The sequence below is a fragment of the Haliaeetus albicilla genome, chromosome 9 (assembly GCF_947461875.1).
Source record: "Haliaeetus albicilla chromosome 9, bHalAlb1.1, whole genome shotgun sequence".
NCBI lineage: Eukaryota > Metazoa > Chordata > Aves > Accipitriformes > Accipitridae > Haliaeetus > Haliaeetus albicilla.
This window is the reverse complement of record NC_091491.1, coordinates 28,017,090-28,038,173: the sequence shown is the minus strand read 5'-3', so window position 1 is coordinate 28,038,173 and position 21,084 is coordinate 28,017,090. Positions and strand designations below refer to the sequence as shown.

General features: G+C 43.5%; 1 protein-coding gene across 6 annotated transcripts; it reads left to right on the top strand.

Moving 5' to 3' along the window:
- Positions 1–606: 606 nt before the first annotated feature.
- Positions 607–20,442, top strand: PLSCR1 (phospholipid scramblase 1). 6 transcript variants are annotated; one of them, XM_069792270.1, is made up of 10 exons: positions 647–669; positions 763–815; positions 5,550–5,581; positions 6,408–6,509; positions 12,455–12,624; positions 13,699–13,741; positions 14,801–15,021; positions 15,839–16,000; positions 18,467–18,628; positions 19,853–20,442. In XM_069792270.1, exons 3-10 carry the CDS (start codon positions 5,575–5,577, stop codon positions 19,910–19,912), a joined length of 927 nt encoding a protein of 308 aa, XP_069648371.1. In that variant the 5' UTR covers positions 647–669; positions 763–815; positions 5,550–5,574; the 3' UTR covers positions 19,913–20,442. The 6 variants fall into 6 exon arrangements, with proteins under 6 accessions (XP_069648368.1, XP_069648367.1, XP_069648372.1 ...); XM_069792268.1 differs by having other exon boundaries at positions 653–710; XM_069792267.1 differs by lacking the exon at positions 763–815 and having other exon boundaries at positions 607–710.
- Positions 20,443–21,084: the final 642 nt, after the last annotated feature.

Below are 21,084 nucleotides of genomic sequence, written 5' to 3'. Positions count from 1 at the left end.
CATTGACAGATATTTGACAGAAACCAGCTGTCTTTGCTGAACACTCAGGTTACAGTAGAAACTTTTTCAGACAAGAGGAGGGGATAGCGTAAAGATTATAGGAAACTTGAGATTTTTTTTTTTTAGGATTATATTTTACTGCGAATAGTCATTTGATATGCATATAAAGGACAACCGTTACGCGGGCAAGTTTGAACTGCCTCCTTAATGAAAAACCACCGGTGTCATTTGAGTGGTAGGAGTTACGCGGAGGCGGACATCACTACCTTCTACAAACACGGCACCACTTAATTCTAAGCGAACATCTGACCTTCTGTTCCACTGCCGCAGCAACAGAGAGCGGTTAAACGAGCCGACGGTGCTGCCGCGCCCGGTGCCCCCGGCAGCGGCAGAGCCCTCGGCAGCGCCGGGGCGAGGACAACCCCCCGCTGCCGTGTCCGGGAACACAGGCGCTCCCTCCGAACAGGGAAGTGCCCCGCCTCCCCGCCCCAGCGCGGCCCCGCCCCGGGCCGGCCCCGGCCCGCTCCCGCCCCGCAGCGCTGGGGGTTCCGGAGGCGCCGGGCCGGGCCGGGCCGGGCACGGCAGGGGTGCTGCGGCGCGGAGCGGAGGAGCGGAGCGGAGCGCGGCGGAGGCGGCGGCGGGGTCCGGCGCGGCTGGAAGCGGGGCTCGGTGCCGGACTCCCTGGAGCGGCTCCTCGGCTTTGGGAACGGGTATTGTTTTGCTGTGAATATAAGTGTCTTTACCGTATGTGAGTTCTTCTAGGTGGTCCTGTCAGGTATCTACCGGATGTGATTTCTTCTAGAGGCTCCTTTCAGGTATCAGGTTTTTTTTTTTTTTCATCACAGGGATGCTTAATGATTGGAAGGGCCGTGTTTTCCAGCTGGGGATTGCACGTTAAGTTAGAAAACGTCTCCTCTCTTCAGCAGAGTAACTCACTTGCAGAGACTGGTTTAAGGAGAGATCTTGCTGCCGAGGCCGCCCTGGGAGAGCCCTGCTCGAGAGAGAGCTGTCAGCAGCGGCAGGGCTCAGGCCATGGTGGTCCTGTCACCCCGCAGTGAAGCGAGCGGCATTAGAGATGTGCCCTGGTCTCAGCGAGGCTGGATGCCCAGGGTGTGACCTGGTTTTTTGGCTCTCGGGTGTTGGGACTCTCAGGTTTTAGGAGAGATGCCTATGTAAGGGGAGAGGGTACCTCTCAGAACAAAATGCTTTTATGTCAACTTATAGCTCATTTCATTCCTTCTCTGAAGGCTATTTTGTTAACTTTAGTAGAAAATAACCTGTTTAATTAGATCAACTAGATTACTTTTCAGTATACTGTTTCTCTAGCAGTCAAGGTTAAAATCCAGTGGCCAAATAGTCTAATATGATGTGTCGATGAAAAGAAGTGCCGCAAAGCTAGCTAGGGTGAACTAATGCATGCCTCACAACTATTAGGCTTTCTAAGTCTGGTTTTTGAGTCATAAACCTTCTTGGAAAGGGCCTAGGCTTGGTGTTTAAATGGCCCCATGCGTGAGCATAAATGGCCTCCGTGTGTAAGCTCAGAGGCTTATGTTAATATGCTCTTGGCGGTATTTTAGTGAGCTGGATAAGAAATGAAACTGATTGTCGTGCTAGTATACTGGTTTTTCTGATAAAACCCAGAAGCTTTGTTTCTTGTTTATCTCTAAATCAATTGCAGCATGAGGAAGTGCCTGGAAAGAAACATGGACATTCTGCCATTTCTTAAAAAGGAACAATCTAGGGACGTTAGTTCCTTACTGTTCCCTGAACTAGAACAATTATGGTCTGACTTCCTTTGGAACCAGTATTTCCTCGATTTCCTTTCCAAAAGTTTTTGCCTGTCCTTAAATGCCTGGGCTCAAAACTCCTGGAGGGGGAAGAACGCTGTGCCTGGGCACCTGGGTGCCTCTGAGGGTTGCTTCCATGTTACCTGTTTAAATAACAATTCAAGAAAATGAGGAGAAAGTGAGGAACCAGTTGGGTGTGCTGGTGCTGGGTGAGAGGGTTTAGGCTGTGGCAGCAGTTGACTGCAACATCTGAGAGCAAAGGGAGAAAGTCTGGGAACACCTATGGATGAGGAGGAAGGCTGGCGATAAGGGTTCTAGGTAGTACAACCTATAGGGACAGGGTATGAAGAATGAGACTTCGTGATAGGAGTTTCTTTCTCTCGTGAGCAGTACAGCAAGTGAGGTGTGGGGGTCTGCTGTCAGCTTGCTAACTCGCAGCTGAACGGCAGCTCTTGGCAGTCGAAGGGCTGTGTTCGGTGTGCGTGCAGGGCGGTCCTTTCGTCTTTCATTTCCTCTGCGTTGCAGTGGTTGAGGCTGGAAGCCATGCTGGGGGTTTCAAGTTGTGTTTTTAGGAGAGGCGGCTGGCTGCGTGCAGGGTGGGTGGGCGGGCAGCCCCTGCCTTTCCCACTGCTGGCATGCAGGCACAGCGGGGGGACCTCAGCCCATCCAGAGACTGTATTTTGTAAGGGTCATTCGTCAGACAGCCGCTTTGCACGAAGCGTCTCCAATTCCCCCGGTGCTTCCTCCCTGCCAGCAAAATCACTTCTGCTTTCCCTTGTGTAAAGCTGAACGCAGGTACGTCCCCTCCTCAGAGAAAAGAGGGTGTTTCTATCTCATCTATACTCCCTTTGGGAGAGTGGACCCAGAGCTATGAGTTACTATGGGAATCTGTCAGGAAAGGCAAAACTCGCCAGCTTTTCCTGGCACAGGCTCCCTTGCATGGCCCTAACCCAAAATAGCCCCCCAGTGAGGGGTGAGGTGCTGGGAGCTGGAGCCTGGTCCTCGCCCTCCTCTTGCCCTTCTGCACTCCAGCTGGGGGATTTTGGGGAATGTTTGGTCAGCAAATACCTCAGGTAATGTAATAAAATGTGAAGGACCCTTATAATCCTAGCATAATTGGGGTTGGAAAGGATAACCTTTGGAGGTCATTTGGTCCATTCCTCTGCTTAAAGCCAGACTAAATTCAAATTTAGGTCAGATTGCTCAGGGCCTCATAAAGCTTTTTATAAGATGTTCGCAAAGATATACAGCTGCTTTGTCTGGAACACCATGGCCAGCTTATTCACTCCAATACAACTTTCTCGATTTATGTTGTGAATTCTTCAGGTTGCAGCATGTAGCCAGCGTAGCACAAGGGATTCTGCAGATACTGTTTTTGTGGAACCAAAATTAATTCAGTAATGGACTTCTACTTGCTGAAGAACTTTAATTCTTTTTTTCTTTAATTCTGTGGAATTTTAACTCCTTTACAAAGAAATAGCATTCTCCCTCTTTTGTATTAGTGGGAGCTAAATGCAAATACCTTTACTTTTCCCTGCTAAGTAAAGTTTCAATGATTGTTCCCTGTATTTATTTTAAAACTGTTACTAGAACTAGTAGCACCTGGCAGCATGTAAAGAAAGCCACATTTTATTAAACTGAAATGAAAGTGTAGGCTTCAAATCATTGCTTTGTGTAACCTAGGCAGCTGGAACCAACACATTTCTAGGTGACTGCTCTGCCCATTGCTAGTGTTTCTTGACTGAGGTTTCACCAGATGTGAATTTCCCCACGTGTAACAACATGGCTGAACAATATATTGTGCAATATAAAGGTTGGCAGAAGTTGAGGTTTTGTTCCTCAATTCTTTGGTATTTCAGAATTTTATGTTATTTCACAGCCGTTATAAATTACTCAGATGAAAAGCAGGGCGTGACTGACAATGTGTTAATCTTGGTGACTGAATTGGAGGTGGTAGAAGGAGTCTAGATAAGAAGCAATAGACAAAAAGAGACAATTTTAATAAAACAAACAATCTTAACTACTCTCTTTAGCATCATGTCTGATGAAATGGGAGTTGAACTTTGTAAAATCTTTGTTGCTTTTCTAGCTATAGAACATACCAACATTTTCTACATCCTAGATTGCACAGTGGCATATATATGTGGCTGTAGGGAGAAAAAAGATTCTGGGCTATTATAAAGCCTTTCTTTTAAATAAATCACATGATTCTGTCTCTACTCTCCATTTACTGAAGAGTTCAGTTGTAATTCTCAGTATTTCACTGAAGTTCAGGTAGCTGGAACATCTCACAGTATAAACTGATAAACTGATCTTTTGCTCGTTTAAATAATGTTTTTTTAATTCATCTTTAATTTGTGCTATTCCTACAAGCTGGTAGTTTTGTCAACATATTTTAATGTGGTCATATATTTAACTTGTCAGTCTGTACTATCAACTGTGAGACCAAGGTTTAAGTTATGTAGTTTAAATGTGTTCTTTCAGATTTTAAAATTAGATGTGTAATTTTAAATTATTTCCTATTACTTTTTTTTAACCTGTATTCATATGGGGACCAGAATCCAATTAAAAGTACGTAAAGCAGGATGGTAGTTTTGTTAGTAAAGTAGAAGAAAAAATATATTAAAAAAGGAACACTTTAAGACCAATTTATTTAACAAAGAGTGTGTTGTGTACAAGTTGGGAAGTGAGCTAGATGCCATGTCATCCCAGAACCATTAAACATCCTCCTGTGACATCTGCTTTTAGTCTCGGAGTGAAAAGCAGGAAGGAACTGCTTTCAGTTTCAATTTAATTCCCAGCTTTGAAAGACCATCTTCATTGAACTGAACTAGTTGGAAGAACTGTAACAGACAAAATATATTACTAGTTTAACTTGAACCGCATTCTTTTTAAAGAATAACTAGGGTTATTGTTTACTTTAAAGCTTTAGATCCTATAAAAAGGAGCTCCTATACCATTCTTTTTTATATTTCCACTTATGGATCTCCTGGCTATTTTGCACCTCTGTCTTTAATAGAAGTTGCTGCCATTGTCTTCCTTCTCTTGTTACGCCAGAGACTGAAAGGAGTATCTCTCAAGGCTGATGCTGGCATCAGTAAATGTTCTTTCTGCTTTTTTTAAAACTCATTTTGGCAACCCTGGAAGAGTAGAAAGAGAGAGACAAGCAGTTGACCCTTTCACTCATGATATTCTGCTGTGGAAGCCCACTGGCCTGTGCAAGCCCACTGGCCTGTGCAAGCCCACCCTTTATTATCACATGGAGACAAAAATTGGATACGTGATATTTAGTAGTACCACTTCAGAAGTGGAAAAGCATAAAGAACTGAATAGGTGATAGCATGGCATCACGGTTGCTCCAGGATTTACCCAAGCAGGTTTTGTAGTCAACATCAATACTCTAAACCAGTTGCTCTGAAATTACTGCAGTAATTTGTTCATATGAATTGCATGATGTTTCTGAATGGCTGCACAATGGAGTCTTGCACTGCAATGAAATAACTGCACATCCCGATGCTTTCCTCTGAGTTAAGGATGATTTCAGGGTATTTCATGAGTGCAGGCATAGATAATTCAGACTTACATTGTGGTGGAGACATAGCCTAGAAGGAAGCTGAGATATTTAAAGTTTGTGTTTGTAATTCAGCTTTCTCATATGGTTTAGACAGGCAAGTACCTTTCATCAGTAATAAAGAATTTTGAATAACTCTTGTGTGAAATTGTATATTAAAAAAACCATTAAATAAAAATGTTGTTTTGCAGAACAATTGTAAGCAGATCCACAGCAATGCAAGGTGAGTAAAATAAAAACAAAATGTCATCTTTTGTTAATATGAAAGATAGCATGGGTCCTTCCGAGGTGTTCAAGCAATATTAGCTTAGCTATTATTTTGCCTTCTAATTTTATAAAATATGTATGAATGTTTTAAATGGAAATTATTTACATTTTAAAATGAAATCATTTACAAAACATACAGCTTACATTTTCAGATCTTGATTTCTGAAGTTAAATAAAATAAATAAATCCTATTGAAATTCAAGTTATTTCTGCTTACAAACTGAACTTGGTAAATGTTTTTAAATCCATAACCCTCTGAGTCTGCTGGTGAGGCATTAGAATAGTCCTAACTTGAAGAAATTGGGGGAAAATGTTTTATATAGTGGAAAATGGCTCATTACCAGTCTGTTCTGTACAGGAGGGCAGCCTGTCAGTTCTCAGGCAATTCTTTGAATTAAAGCCTCCTTCTAAATATAATCGAACAAAGGCACCTCTGCTCCAGACAGAGAGTGAACTGACCCTGCTTGAGCAGGATTTGGACTAGGTGGTCTCAAGGGGTCCCTTCCAAGCAAAATGATTCTGTGATTCTGTGACATCTTCATGACATCATGTGCAATACCTGCCTTTTCTTCTGCAGTTTAAGGATCAGAACTCCTTTAAGTTCCAGTAAGACGTTTAATATTTTGAATAAATACAAGCTTGTTATACAGTTTTTGCTATACAGAAAACAGTTACTTAATTTTCTTGTATATCTACCTGAAAAAGGAGACAATGTTTTGGATCCTTCACCCTAGGGTAGGAGGAATTGAGCAATACTCAGAGTGTATGTTCCACTCTTCCAGCACATAAACCTGCCCCAGCAACTGGATTTTCAAACGCTAACTATGAGCCAGGAAATCAAGTCCCGTATGGCCACCCACAGTATGCACCTGGGACTTACCAAGGTAGGTTGCTTGGCTACAAATCTGCTGTATCAGGAAATAAGCATGGGAAGTAGGAGGTTTCACTAGGGTGACCAGCTCTTATTTACTTTTCTGCTGTTTATTCTGTACAGTTTCTGTTAATTTCTGTTTTGCTGAAAAGTCATCTTCCGTCCTTCTTGGTGCTACATGTGAGCGTGTGGTAAGCAGTACCAACAGTCGTAGAAGTTAAAAATGTTGGCTGTTCCTCAGTGGTCACTGTGGGGAGTTTGTTAGAGAGGTGTTACTGGTGCAAAGCAATTAATGTGTGGCAGCTTCTTGCTGATGATCAGATTTTTTAATTAACGTGTTATTTCAGTTTTTCACTTTATTTCTCTCTAGAAATACAGAACTGAAGAAAAGAACTATTTTCCCCTTGTAGTTCTGCTGGTCCATGTATTCTGTACCTGTTTCCTACTCTGTCGCTGTACTTTGCACATGGTTATACCTTACACTTTCACTCATTTGCTTTTCTCCTCTTCTATCTCACTTTCTGCCCCATATTCAAAATGCAGCACTCCTAAATAGCTTCTCATGTTCTGGCAACTAACTGCTTTCTGAAGAACCAAATCACAATGAGCAATATCTAACAATCAGGCTCAAAGAATAGGTCACAGATAAAATGCAAAAAGTTTGGCCTAAGTTACCGTGCTGTTCCTAATTCAAAAATTGTGTACCTTGTGGCAAGGCAATCTGAGGTCTGCAAGTACAGGTAGCTTCAGCAGGGAATGAGCACGTGCTGCCTGTGCGATGAAGGTCAGGGGAGCATTTTTCGTCTTGAATAATTGTATGTGCATACACTTACACACAATAGCAGTAGATAGTCAATTTCTGTGCAAAGCCTGTGCTCGGACATAAAAGTGATTTTGTATTTGTTGTAGTTTAGCCCCAGCCGGCAACTAAGCACCACGCAGCCGCTCACTCCCTCCCCCACAGTGGGATAGGGGAGAGGGTCGGAAGGGTAAAAGTGAGAAAACCTGTGGGTTGAGATAAAGACAGTTAATAGGTAAAGCAAAAGCCGCACATGCACAGGCAAAGCAAACCAAGGAATTCATTCCCCACTTCCCATGGGCAGGCAGGTGTTCAGCCATCTCCAGGAGAGCAGGGCTCCGTCACCCGTAACGGTTACTTGGGAAGACAAACACCGTCACTCCGAATGCCCCCCCCGCCTCCTTCTTCCCCCATCTTTATACGCTGAACATGATGTTGTATGCTCTGGACCATCCCTTGGGTCAGTCGGGGTCCGCTGTCCCGGCTGTGTCCCCTCCCAACTCCTTGTGCCCCCCCAGCCTGCTCGCTGCTGGGGTGGGGGGAGAAGCAGAAAAGGCCTCGGCTCTGTGTGAGCACTGCTCAGCAATAACGAAAACATCCCTGTGTTATCAACAGTGTTTTCAGCACGAATCCAAAACATAGCCCCATCCTAGCTCTTATGAAGAAAATTAACTCTATCCCAGCCAAAACAAGCACATTCTTCACCCCATATTCCATACCATTTACGTCATGCTCAGGTCTCACGCTATCCAATACATTCTCATTACCCACCACCACCCCTTCCCATCCTTTGATACAATACACAGATATCATTCCCTTTGTCAACGGACCACCCCTGTGAAATGTCTGTAAAATGTCTATAGATGTCCGCAAAATGTCCTTTGATTTCATTTAGTCCATGACTTTGGGCTCCATCTGTTATGGTGGTCACTCAGGACAGGAGAGGTGGTGTGTTGTGTGGAGTTACTGGACACCAAAGCCAGCTCAGGTTGAGCCACTGCTGCACTTGCACTGCTTCTTGTAAGGCTTGTCCCCCATTGGTTCAGGTGGTTCCTGCTATACTAATTCCTATAACATGGAACTCAAATCCTGGGTTACAACAATTTAAAGGTATATCCATTACAGTCTCCACCCCTGGTCCTTTTGGACCAGACCATAGGGTTTAACATTGCAATGAACTCCTCCCCTCGCCTCTGCTCTGGCTCGGACTAATCCCCAGACTGCAGTCCCTTAGAGGTGCACCTGCTCCAAGTGGAGCTTTATCTATGAGCCTCAGTATCTCCAGGATTATACCTGCTGTGGCATAGACTTATTCACAGCCACAGTCACTTTGAGGTGCACCTGCTCCAGTGTGGCCTTCTCCATGGGCCACAATGCCTTCAGAAGTATACCTGCTCCAGCCTGGCCTTAACCGCAGCCACGGTCCCTTCCGAAGTAAACCTGCTCCAACATGGCCTTGCCCATGGCTGCAGTCCCTCCAGGGGTGTAGCTGCTCTCTTGTGGGCTTATCTGTGGCCACACGCTTTGAGGTGCTTCAGCATGACCTCACGCACAGCTGTCATGAAATGGAGTGGTTTGGACCACTATAAAGAATCCCTTCCAATGGTATTAGCAAAAGAAAAATTATTTAATAGGAATTTATATAAAAGCTTGACTTCACAGAATTTGATGGCAAGGTTCACTCTATTACTTAATATATGGATGAAATGCACATGGGAAAATTAAGTTAGAATCAGACTAAAATTAGGTATAGAGACTGAAGACACAATAGGTTTAAAAGAAAAATATACAAAGAAAAATTGAGTTAGAATTGATTTCTTGTAAATTGTACAGAGATAGGGAATGTCAAAAGGGTAAGGGAGACCCTTCCGTTGAGTCACGTGGTTCAGAGAAGACCCTCTTGCTTTCTAAACTCCTGTTGGAGTCTTGGTGGGGCTGGACCAACTCCTAGTTCCAGACTTGGTCAACGGTGTATATCTAAAGAGATTATGAGTATAATAGCAGCCTGAGATTCATTCACAATTGAATAAAGTTCACGACAGTAATTTAAGTATAGACTTGAAAAGCAGTAACTTGTAATCTACTTGCTATAGAATATTCTGGTTAGTATACACACACATGCATAAAGGCATTAAGAGATATACATATGAGCAAGTAAAAGAGGTACACCTGTTAAAAATTCCCCTCAAGTTCAGTGAAAATATTCACGTTGAATGCTTTGGCATCTTTCTCAATGGGCGAAGTGCCGAGCCTCGAGGAGCGGAGAGTATCAGCCCAGGTCTTGTCGGCTTTCGGCAACAGACCTCTGATCTTCACAAACAGAAAAGTTTGTGAGCTCCGAGAGGTGTCCCACTCGGACGGAGATGCTGGCCACAGCCTGCTCCAGTCCAGGAGAGCTCAAAGGATCTCACTTAGTACCGCTTATAGGTTTGGCAGATGATTTGCTTTAGTCATCAACAAATTACTGGGATTTGTACCATTTCACGTGAGTTACGATTCAGATCGTAACTCAGGAAGGCTCTGGGGCTGTCAGGGAATGACTTAAGATTCAGATATGGGATGCTCCAAGGTTGTCAGGGAAGAGCTGGGATGTCTCTAGGTTGTTATGAGAGAACTAGTTATCTCTACTTTCATTTTTTGTTTTCACTGGACAGCAGGAGTCCTTGAGACAGTCAGCATGACTCCCTATCTTAGCTGTGTAAGAGTTCCTGATACAGTCAAGAGATGCTTCACCGCCCGACTCATTACACTTATGCTAAGGCCTAGCGAGACTTCCTGAGTTCATAAATCAGCCCAGAGAGGGGGAAGAAATGCACCACCACAACAGCCACTCATGTTTCCAGTTGTACCTGCTGCAGCATGGACTTAGCCACAGCCACAGATGCTTCAAGGTGTACCTTCCCCAGTGTGGACTTATCCTTGGGCCACAATCCCTTCAGAGGTGTACCTGCTGTGGCACAGGCATAACCATGGCCACAGATGGTTTGAGATGTACCTGCTCTGGCCTGGGCTTGTGCACGGCCACAGATGCTTTGGGTGTCCTGTTCCCATGCGGACTCATCCACAGGTCACAGTCCCTTTGACTCAAATTCACACTGTAGTTCCAGCTTGTCCAGTACAGTAGTGTGGAAACAGCAGCAATGCCCTGGCCATCTGTCAGCCCAGGCACATTGCCGTTGCTTTTATCAAAATGTTTGCAGGCACAGCAGGGTAAGATGATAAGCACTACAGCAGCACAGCAAACAGCGAAAGCAAAAAGCAGCCACTAATGAGCACTAGGCTCTAATATGCAGTAAGGCAAGCAAGCCCCATGGCAAGCACAGAGGCCTGTCAATTAATAGCTAAACAGCAATAACAACTATAAATTTGATCTAGCACATTCCAATCAAATCTGTTTTTGTCTCGAATCCTTCAAGCCTCATGTTGGGCACCAAAAAGGACTGTTGTCATTTAACCCCAACCGGCAACTAAGCACCATGCAGCTGCTCGCTCCCTCCCTCCCAGTGGGATGGAGGAGAGGATCAGAAGGGTAAAAGTGAGAAAACCTGTGGGTTGAGATAAAGACAGTTAATAGGTAAAGCAAAAGCCGTGCACCCAAGCAAACCAAGGAATTCATTCCCCACTTCCCATGGGCAGGCGGGTGTTCAGCCATCTCCAGGAAAGCAGCGCTCCATCACCCGTAACAGTTACTTGGGAAGACAAACGCCATCACTCCGAACGTCCCCCCCTTCCTTCTTCTTCCCCCAGCTGTATATGCTGAGCATGACGCCGTATGCTCTGGACCACCCCTTGGGTCAGTTGGGGTCCGCTGTCCCAGCTGTGTCCCCTCCCAACTCCTTGTGCCCCCCCAGCCTGCTCGCTGCTGGGGTGGGGGGAGAAGCAGAAAACGCCTCGGCTCAACGCCGTTATCAGCACAAATCCAAAACATTGCCTCATACCAGCTACTCTGAAGAAAATTAACTCTATCCCAGCCAAAACCAGCACAGTATTCCATAATGGTGGATCCTTCTCTGGGGTGAGTGATCCTGCCACCCACAAGTTTTAAGCCACGGCTGTTTACATCACCTGAGGTACTGTCCTGCTTATGGCCAGAGAGTGAGCTTTCACATGGTATAGTCCATGTATTGTAATGTAATATGAAACATTGGTGCTGAACTGATTTAGGGTAAAGATAAGCCTACAAGTCATTATCTCGAACTATTTGTCTTTGTACAGCTCTACAAAAATACTCTTTGTGTCTTCTGCTTTGTGCTTGCTTCTGAGTAAAATACAAGGTTCCTCTGCATCAGATTGAAAGCCTATCTGCCTACCAGGAAAATATTAAATGAGGGAAGAAATACAGTTCTTGTTCTGTAACTTTCAATAGCAACTTCAGCAGCTACAAGGTCATAAAATATCTCCGTAGCACAGGCCGTGTTGCTGCAAGCAAGACAGGGCTCTGTGCACAGCCCGGGGGATGTGGGATGGGTTGTGAGCAGTGCTGCGTGTGCCATCTGGTGGGGTGCTGAGCATGTAGACCCTGAAGAGCTTCATCAGAGCTTGTGTTTCCAATTGAGCGCTAGCTGGAGAAGACTTACTTGGCATTCACAAATGTGGAACTATTTCTTCCTTTACTACACACCTCCTCCATGAAGGAGTTTTCCTGAGTTTTGAAAGAGAATCCATTAAACAGACGAGATCACACTCATCTGGTTTGAAAACTGCACATGAACTTTGCTAAAAGGGCATTTCCTATCACATAAGTAGAAGGTATAATTCCAGGAAAACTTTGTCTTAGAATTCCTCATTTGCTCAACTGACGATTTGTAAACGCCAATACTTTTCATTTATTTTAAGGTATTCTGGCTTCTCTACTTAGAAATAACCTTCATTTATTTATTTCTAATTTTTGAATTGCCTATCTTTATGTGAATAAAATTTCTGCTATATTCAAGAATGGTGCATTTACTTATTTTCTTTGGTTTTGTCTGGAGGGATTAGAACTTCCCAATCCAGTGTAACATCCTTCACGAAGGTTGTAGTATTCATAACTGAAGTATATTGTAGGTATGAGGATCTTCACAGTTCAAAATGGTGAATGAATTAATCTTTTGAAGATCCATGGGGCAATTCTTTTCCAACATCTAACTTTCATAACTGCATCTCTCCTACCACCCTAGGTGTCGCAGGCATGGAGAACTATGGCTTCCAGGTACAGGCCATGGGAGTCCCAGCTGGACTTGCTGTTCCACCCATCCAGAACCAGCCCATTGTGAAGGAGGGGACTATCTGGATGCCTATTCCTCCTTCTCTTCCCAACTGTCCTCCTGGACTGGAATACCTCACACAGGTACCTGCACCCTTCCTCCTTCCCCAGAGAACAGGTATTCACCTGAGAAGCAGCCTGCATCCATCAAGAAAGCTAAGAAAAGCATCTGGCTTTGTTGCAACTCCATGGGTTGCTGCTTTTGAGCTACTAAGTGAAGTCTTTTGTAATGTGATTGATGCATGTTTGAGTGTGGAGGTGCCTGTTATGGCTGCAGCACTTCACAGAGTGCTCTCCTGCCAAGTGAGATGCTAAAGGACTGGGGGCACAGGTCTATCATATATCCTTCTGATTTCTGAAGCTACTGTTTGTGAGATGTAATGTGAATTGGCAAGGTGTATATAATATATATGTAATATGGGCAACTGTAGCACATTAGGGGTGCTTAATTTTCTACATGATGCTTTCTTCACACCTCTTCATAATGCTGTTAGGAGAGGTGCTAGTCAGACTTCACAATGTGGAGGATGCTAATAGCAAAATAAGAATTGTTTCCACATTGCAGAATATGTTGTTGTACTGTAAAAGTACAGTTCATCTCATCACTAGGAGCAAATATCAAGGCTTAACACTGATGTACTGTTGCCAGTTTTGCAAACTGCTCAAAAAAAAAAAAAAAAAAAGGCATCAGTGAGGAGAGGCTGACTTTTCCCAAGTTTCACTTAGAGCTGAGCAGTAGCTGAGCTTCTGCTCTAAAATTTCTCAGTTTCCTGCTTTTGTCTGTATGGACTCCTGATATCCCAGGCATCTGGGATATGTGGTGTCAGAGGCTCTGTCAGGCTCTGTAGCTGAGCTACCGAGTCCTCAAAGGAGCACAGGCACATTAGCCCTGCATGCTTGTAACCAGGCTAGCTTGGGTACAACTTTTGCCAACTGCTCTGGTGCTCTGAAACACTGTTCTACTAAACTGACAGAGAACAGGGCAGGGGGGATGTAAGCAACTTCCACAGCTTTACCAGTAGATGATCTGCCTTTAGACAAAGTATTGATCAATAAATCTGCATTCTGAAATGAAACAGCAATGCTTCTTAAAACCAGATTTCTCTTAGTTACAACTTGTTAACTATTTATTCTGTTTAATTTTTCAACCACAAACAGATTGACCAGATATTAATTCATCAGCAAATTGAACTTCTTGAGAGTAAGTGAAAAGTATTTATAACAGAGAAATGTTTAAATCTAATAATCCCCAAAATGGTAAAATTCAGACTTTCTTTGACACTACGTATTTAAAGTGGATCACCACCTTTCTTTTTCCTGCCTCTCTTATCTGTCTCAATTCCTGCAGAAGTTGTGGAGGAGAGGAAGGAGAAAATAGGAGGGCAAAGGATTTTAAGCAGGTTCTGTATCTTAAAAGATACATAGCAATGCAACTGAATAATCTTCGTAGCTATTTATAGTTGAAGTCACACATTTCCCATGTTATTCATTCACATGATTTCTACTTGCCTCTCTTCCCTACTTGAAGGGCGTCTTTTCTGTCCTCTCTTACTCCATCTAACTCCATAGACTGGCATGCGGCTCCGATCTCGTTTCCAGGCGATTTTGCTCCCCTCATTCTGTTCACTTTAAGAATATCAAAGTCATGTTGTGTCTTTCAAATAGAAGAAGTAAGATGGACCATCCATCTCGGCTGACACCTAATGCTTCTGTGTTTTCTTTCCATAATGCTTCAAAGAGTACTTTCATTTGTTAGAGAAATTAATCAAAATTTCTGTCCTGGCTCTTGTTGTTTTCTATTTGTGCTGCCGTGAATCTTGACTGTGAGGCTTTTTTTGTGGCCTTCTCATTCTGAATGTATTTGTGCCCTCTAGAGCCCTTTTCTTGCTTCACCCCCAAATACACAAGTTTCTTTAATTCTTCTCCCTTCAGGTCTTCCCTGGGAATCTTCCATGCTTTGTTATTTATAATTGTGGTGCTTGCTCTGGCAGTAGGTGTCCGTGTCTGGTGGGAGGGGACTGATGGACATCTCCATGCTCTTTCTGTGTTGCTGCATTCATGGTGTCTTCTCCTCTCTGAACTTCTCTGTCAGGCTTCTGTGCTTGAGGGTTCCTTCCCCACCACTTTTCTTCGCCTGTAGCTGCCTCTGACAGACTGTGAGTGAGGCCTGCCTTCCCAAAGGGTAGCTTTAGAGTTAGCATGGGGACTTTTCTGACCAGATGCACCTCAGAAATTTAACAGTTCTGTTCCTTTTTTTCAGTTCTCACTGGCTTTGAAACAAACAACAAATATGAAATCAAGAATACACTGGGGCAAAGGGTGTACTTTGCAGCAGAGGACACTGACTGCTGTACCAGGAATTGCTGTGGGCCATCACGACCCTTCACCATCCGGATTATAGACAACCTGGGCCATGAGGTGATCACGCTGCAGAGACCCCTCCGGTGTTCTTCGTGCTGCTTTCCCTGCTGCTTACAGGAGGTGAGTTGCTCCCTCTTGCCGTCTTCCCTCACATGGGACATGGTCCACCTGTGTAGTTTTAAGATGAGGTTGTCTTGAATCAGGAGGTGAGGTGAAACAAGTCAGGTTTTGTCTGTAAGTTGTGGGGAAAGACATCTGTGGGATTTGTGCATGGGGTCTCCTTGGTCTGGGAAGAAGCTAGTGTGCTGCAACACTTAGGTTCACTCTGGCCACTTCTGATTATGGTAATGAAAAATTTGATTCAACAGCATGTCAGGGAACTCGTGGATAGTGCTGAAATCTGTGCTGGAGATGGACTTGTGGTGTAAGAGTTGGGCAATGGTTTTCATAAAATAACAGCTAGAGTTTTCACTATACTGCTGTGAAAGCTGTAGTGAAATTCAACACATGAAATTATGAGCTTTTTTAATATTAAAATAATTACGGGGTGATGCAACTTCTGAAGCCTCAAATCTGAGCCTACTCAGAATTCTTACTGAGGGATTTGTAGTAGCTGCATCGTGCGATGTCTTCACTGAATGCTTTGAGGATGCCCACAGCCTTTCCTTTATTAGACTTTGATCTTTCTACTGTAGATACATACCTTGCTTGCTCCACAGCCTTAGGAGGTTCTTATTGTTTTCAGTGAAGGCAAAAGTTGCAATTTGTGTGCAGTTTTCTGAAAATGTTCACAGAAAATCCCATGCAGCTTCATGCATTGGAAGACCAGATTGTTGTGGAAAAAACTAGTGTTTGGTTTGTGTGCTAGTGTGGATTTTGTCTAACAAGTTTATCAAAGCATGAACATTCACGTGGTGATTTTCTTTTTCCTGTGAAGCTGGAAGTTCAGGCACCTCCAGGAACACCAGTCGGTTATGTTGTCCAGAACTGGCATCCCTGCCTACCAAAGTTTACCATTCAAGATGAGAAAAGAATGGATATACTGAAAATTATTGGCCCATGTGTTGTCTGCAGCTGTTGTGAAGACATTCATTTTGAGGTATGCAATGCTAAAAATTGTTTGTTTGTATCTTCTTTCAGATGTAGTTTGATAGTAGTTTGTTGCTCGACTTATTACCTGTCAACTGAACTGTAGTATATATTAAGTAGTTAGTACATAATCTTTTAATGCTAGTGTAAATCACTTCACTTCTCTAGATATCTAGATTACCCTAGATAAGCCAGATAAACTTCTAGAAATGACATCTTAGAGCCACTCATCAGTGATCAGTGAGACTGATTCTCTGTGGTTGCACACAAATCTCTTAATTGAAATATTTAGGAGCAAAATCTTTTTGAATCTATTATGTTAGGCCCTAACAAAAAAACTTTATTCTCAGCTGTATTGGAAATTATTAAAATGACTTCCTACAACCACTCATCTAATCATTTAATAATCATTCAATGACCAAGTAAATCAAGATAATTTAGACCTAAAATATAGATTTGAATGACTGAAGAGTTACACCTTCCACTTAAAAATAATAGTGATTAATGCATCATTATTTTCATACACATTAAGTAGTGGATAGAATCACAGAATCATAGAATCGTTTAGGTTGGAAAAGACCTTTAAGATAATCAAGTCCAACCATTAACCTAGCACTGCCAAGTCCACCACTAAACCATGTCCCTAAGTGCCACAGCTACACATCTTTTAAATACCTCCAGGGATGGTGACTCAACCACTTCCCTGGGCAGCCTGTTCCAGTGCTTAACAACGCTTTTGGTGAAGAAATTTTTCCTAATATCCAATCTAAACCTCCCCTGGCGCAACTTGAGGCCATTTCCTCTTGTCCTATTGTTTGTTACGAAAAGAGACTGATACCCACCTCGCTACAACCTCCTTTCAGGCAGTTGTAGAGAGCTATAAGGTCTCCCCTCAGCCTCCTCTTCTCCAGGCTAAACAGCCCCAGTTCCCTCAGCCGCTCCTCATAAGACTTGTGCTCCAGGCCCCTCACCAGCTTGGTTGCCCTTCTCTGGACACACTCCAGCACCTCCATGTCTTTCCTGTAGTGAGGGGCCCAAAACTGAACACAGGACTCAAGGCACAGCCTCACCAGTGCCCAGTACAGGAGAACAATCACCTCCCTGCTCCTGCTGGCCACACTATTTCTGATACAGGCCAGGATGCCGTTGGCCTTCTTGGCCACCTGGGCACACCGCTGGCTCATATTCAGCTGGCTGTTGACCAATGCCCCCAGGTCCTTTTCCATCAGGCAGCTTTCTGGCCACTCTTCCCCAAGCCCGTAGCACTGCATGGGGTTGTTGTGACCCAAGTGCAGGACCCAGCACTTGGCCTTGTTGAATCTCATACAATTGGCCTCAGCCCATCAATCCAGCCTGTCCAGATCCCTCTGTAAAGCCTCCCTACTCTCGAGTGGATCAACCCTCCCTCACAACTTGGTGTCATCCACAAACTTACTGAGGGTGCACTCGATCCCCTCATCCAGATCATTGATAAAGATATTAAAGAGAACTGGCCCCAATAGCGAGCCCTGGGGAACACCACTTGTGACCGGCCGCCGACTGGATTTAACTCCGTTCACCACCACCCTTTGGGACCGGCCATCCTGCCAGTTTTTTGGCCAGCAAAGAGTACACCCATCCAAGCCATGAGCAGCCAGTTTTTCCAGGAGGATGCTGTGGGAAACAGTGTCAAAGGCTTTACTAAATTCTAGGTAGAAAACATCCACAGCCTTTGCCTCATCCACTAAGCAGGTCACCTTGTCATAGGAGATCAGGTTGGTCAAGCAGGACCTGCCTTTCATAAACCCATGCTGACAGGGCCTGATCCCCTGGTTGTCCTGTATGTGCCATGTGATGGCACTCAAGATGATCTGCTCCATAACCTTCCCCGGCATCGAGGTCAGACTGACAGGCCTGTAGTTCCCCGGATCTTCCTTCTGGCCTCAGACTGACAGGCCTACTAGATACACTAGTCTACCATTTAATACTTAAAATGATGTTGCAAATAGTTGCTAAAGCAAATTTGGTATCATTTTATTTTGGGGACTAGTCTTTCACATGACCCTGAAGACTGGCTCTAACTTTAGGAAACATAATGACAAAGGGCTAATCTCTGCTTCGCAACAGAAGAATGTAATTTGTTTAATTTTCACTTGAGCAGTTCCTGATACATGGCAGGATAAACTAATTCGCTCTCTTGGCTACAAGACAACACTTCCAGCAGAGTGTGTGTGTGTGTGCGTGCGGTAGCTGTCTTCCAACACCATTAAAGCATTGAACTCCACAGTCAGGTTTAGAATTAAGTTCATGTCTGTGCTACTTAAGACTGACTTTCTGATAGTCAAGGTTGCCTTTTGGTACAAACAGTTGCATTCAATGGCTGCATCAATTTGAATAACACAACATGAAGCTTTCAAATGGATCTATCATGAAAAGGATTTGGGAATATTATGAATGACAGATTTGATGTTGTTCTTTTAATTTTGAATTAAACTAGGTGAAGTCTGTGGATGAGACTTCTACTGTTGGGAGGATTTCTAAGCAGTGGACTGGGTTTTTGAAAGAAGCCTTTACAGATGCAGATAACTTTGGAATCACATTCCCAATGGACCTTAATGTAAAAATGAAAGCTGTCATGATCGGTGCTTGTTTCCTTATCGTAAGTCTGTCATTTACTAATACTTGAATATGAACTCATCTCCATGTTCAAGTCGTGCTGATAAAAGATTTGACTCTGAGCTCCTTGAAGTGGGTGACAGCTTGTTGTGAACTTCCCATGTGTAAAACTAACCATGGAGGGCAACAAAGACATTATTTCAGATAGTAAGCTTATTCTAGACTACATGAAGCGCTAACTATATTTAAGCAGAGCTTCATATGTGATGGGACTGAGAAATCTTGTAAAGGAAAGGCTCCTTACAGACTCATTGGCAGAGGAAAGCATGTTTTTGTGGGTGGGGAGACCAGAAAAGTGAAGATCAGCAGTAGCCAAGAGACCCATCCAGAGCCAGAGCGGCCTGCTGAGCTGGTGAACTGGGCAGCTGAATGCTGCAGCCAGTTCCTCCTGACTCTCCTTTTTGGAAGCATGTGAAGCACTGAGCTGAGCTGAATTAAATGCTCTCAGAGGAGTATGGGAGGGACTTCTGTGGAGGCAAGGCACATCTAACTTGATACAGGGCTTTTCAGCTGCACTCTGACTCCGTCATGTCAAATGCTGCAGCGCAGCTCACTTTGCTCTTTGAAAACAGTGTGTGACACACTCGTGTTTCCACTTACCTGTGCAATTCAGCATCAGGTGCCATTTCAAAAAGTGCTTCTGTGCTGGCAGAGCTGCAGAGGAGGAGGAAAGGGGCGTGTGAAGCACCATGAGTTTGGAAAGTTCTTACCAGCTTCTAACAAACAGCCCTGTGCATGAACCAGGTTTTCCTTAGCTGTGCATATTCGTGTGCTACCATGTGCATGAAGTACAGCATTAGTGAGTGCGAGCAACCCAGGGCTCCAGACACAGAAAATGGGGCCCCCAGTTGTAAACTAAAGATAGTGACCATTATGATGGATGCCAGTTTGAGGTAAAATTGAGGGGACTGAGTCAGGTTGAACAAAGCCGGGGCAGGAGTCCTGAGTAAAGGAAGCATAGCTTTGGCTAGTGATAGTTTAAAGTTTCCATGTAGGTCTTTCACCACCTCTTTCTCTCTCTGTGGGTGTCCTATTCTGACAGAACCCAGGTGATGGGAGGGTGGAGAGGGGTGCCCCCACCTTCTTACCATTTGAGGTTTCCGAGAGGAAGGTGCTTTGAATACCTTGCAAAGCAACCAGGAGATCTCTGAACTAAGAATCACATTTAAGAAGTATTTGTTTTGTTTGCTTTTTGGTTCCTTCTTAGGACTTCATGTTTTTTGAGCATGCTGGTGATAACCAACAGCGAACAGGAGTTTGGCAATGAAATCTATAACTTTTATATAGAAGAAGAAGAAGAACATAAATCTGCCAACTTTCCAGCGGATTGCAGAGCTCCAGTAAGAATGTGAGGAATGTACATCTTGTGCTTGTAGTTATATTTCTATAAACTAAAAGCTTTATGGTCTTTTTTTTATATATATGTAATCTGATGAAATACTTTGTAGTATTCAAATAAGAATCCTTTGTCTGTACAGATCAATTTATAGAAATATATAGCAACCTTTTTTCCCAAGAAATTTGGAATTGTAAAATAAATACTCATAGTTACTTTGGTTCCTTAAAAAGAGGACTACTTTTATATTCGATAGTAATATAAGCAGTGAGCCTAATAAAGAGGTCCTGGTCTCTTCCTCTGTATCCTTCTTTGGTAGTTTTGCCTTGGTGTTCACATTCTGTTGTTTCCAACTTCTTAACAAATATATACCTTCAAATCAAAGTAATCTAAGTGAACAGAACTACCAGAAATCACTGTAAAATTGTATTAATTAGCAATAAATCTGCTGTCAAATATGACTCCTTTACTGTAACTTAGTTTCATAATTTGCATTGTTTTGAAACTTAAGGCTTTGATTTTCACCAACAGGAGTTAGAGGAGACAGGAAATATAAATGCCTGTGGTTGCTTCTGTTTAATAATCCTTTAGTAATTGCTTTGTGCGTGAGTGTGTTTCTTCCTGAGGCAAGGAAAAACTAGTTAGTTACTTTCTAGTTTCTCCAGTCCTCTTTCCTCTTCATTTAGTCCATGGTTTTCATAGCTTGTAAGTCTGTCTGTAGGTGTGAGGGCACAGGAATAATAAACAGAACAATTCCACTTCAAAAGCAGATGCATGACATGGCAGGTCTATTTCTTAGCATTTATAGCTTTATTTAAATGTGCAAGCAATGGATAAAATTGCAATTTCTTACCCCAGCTTCACACAAGCATGTGCATATAGTGGTTCTTGGGAACCAGCTATGGGGAGAGGTCCTTGCCAATGTTTTCAGTTGTATTCTAATTCTCCTAAAGATTCCCTTTGTTCAGTATTTTCAATTTATTGATTGCTCCTGGCCAGTCAAAAAGCAGAGGAAAAGTGGAGTGCCATTGCTGCTATGTAGCTGGACTCTGATGTTATAAGAATTGTACAAACTTGTGACAACAATCTATACTGTTCTGAAA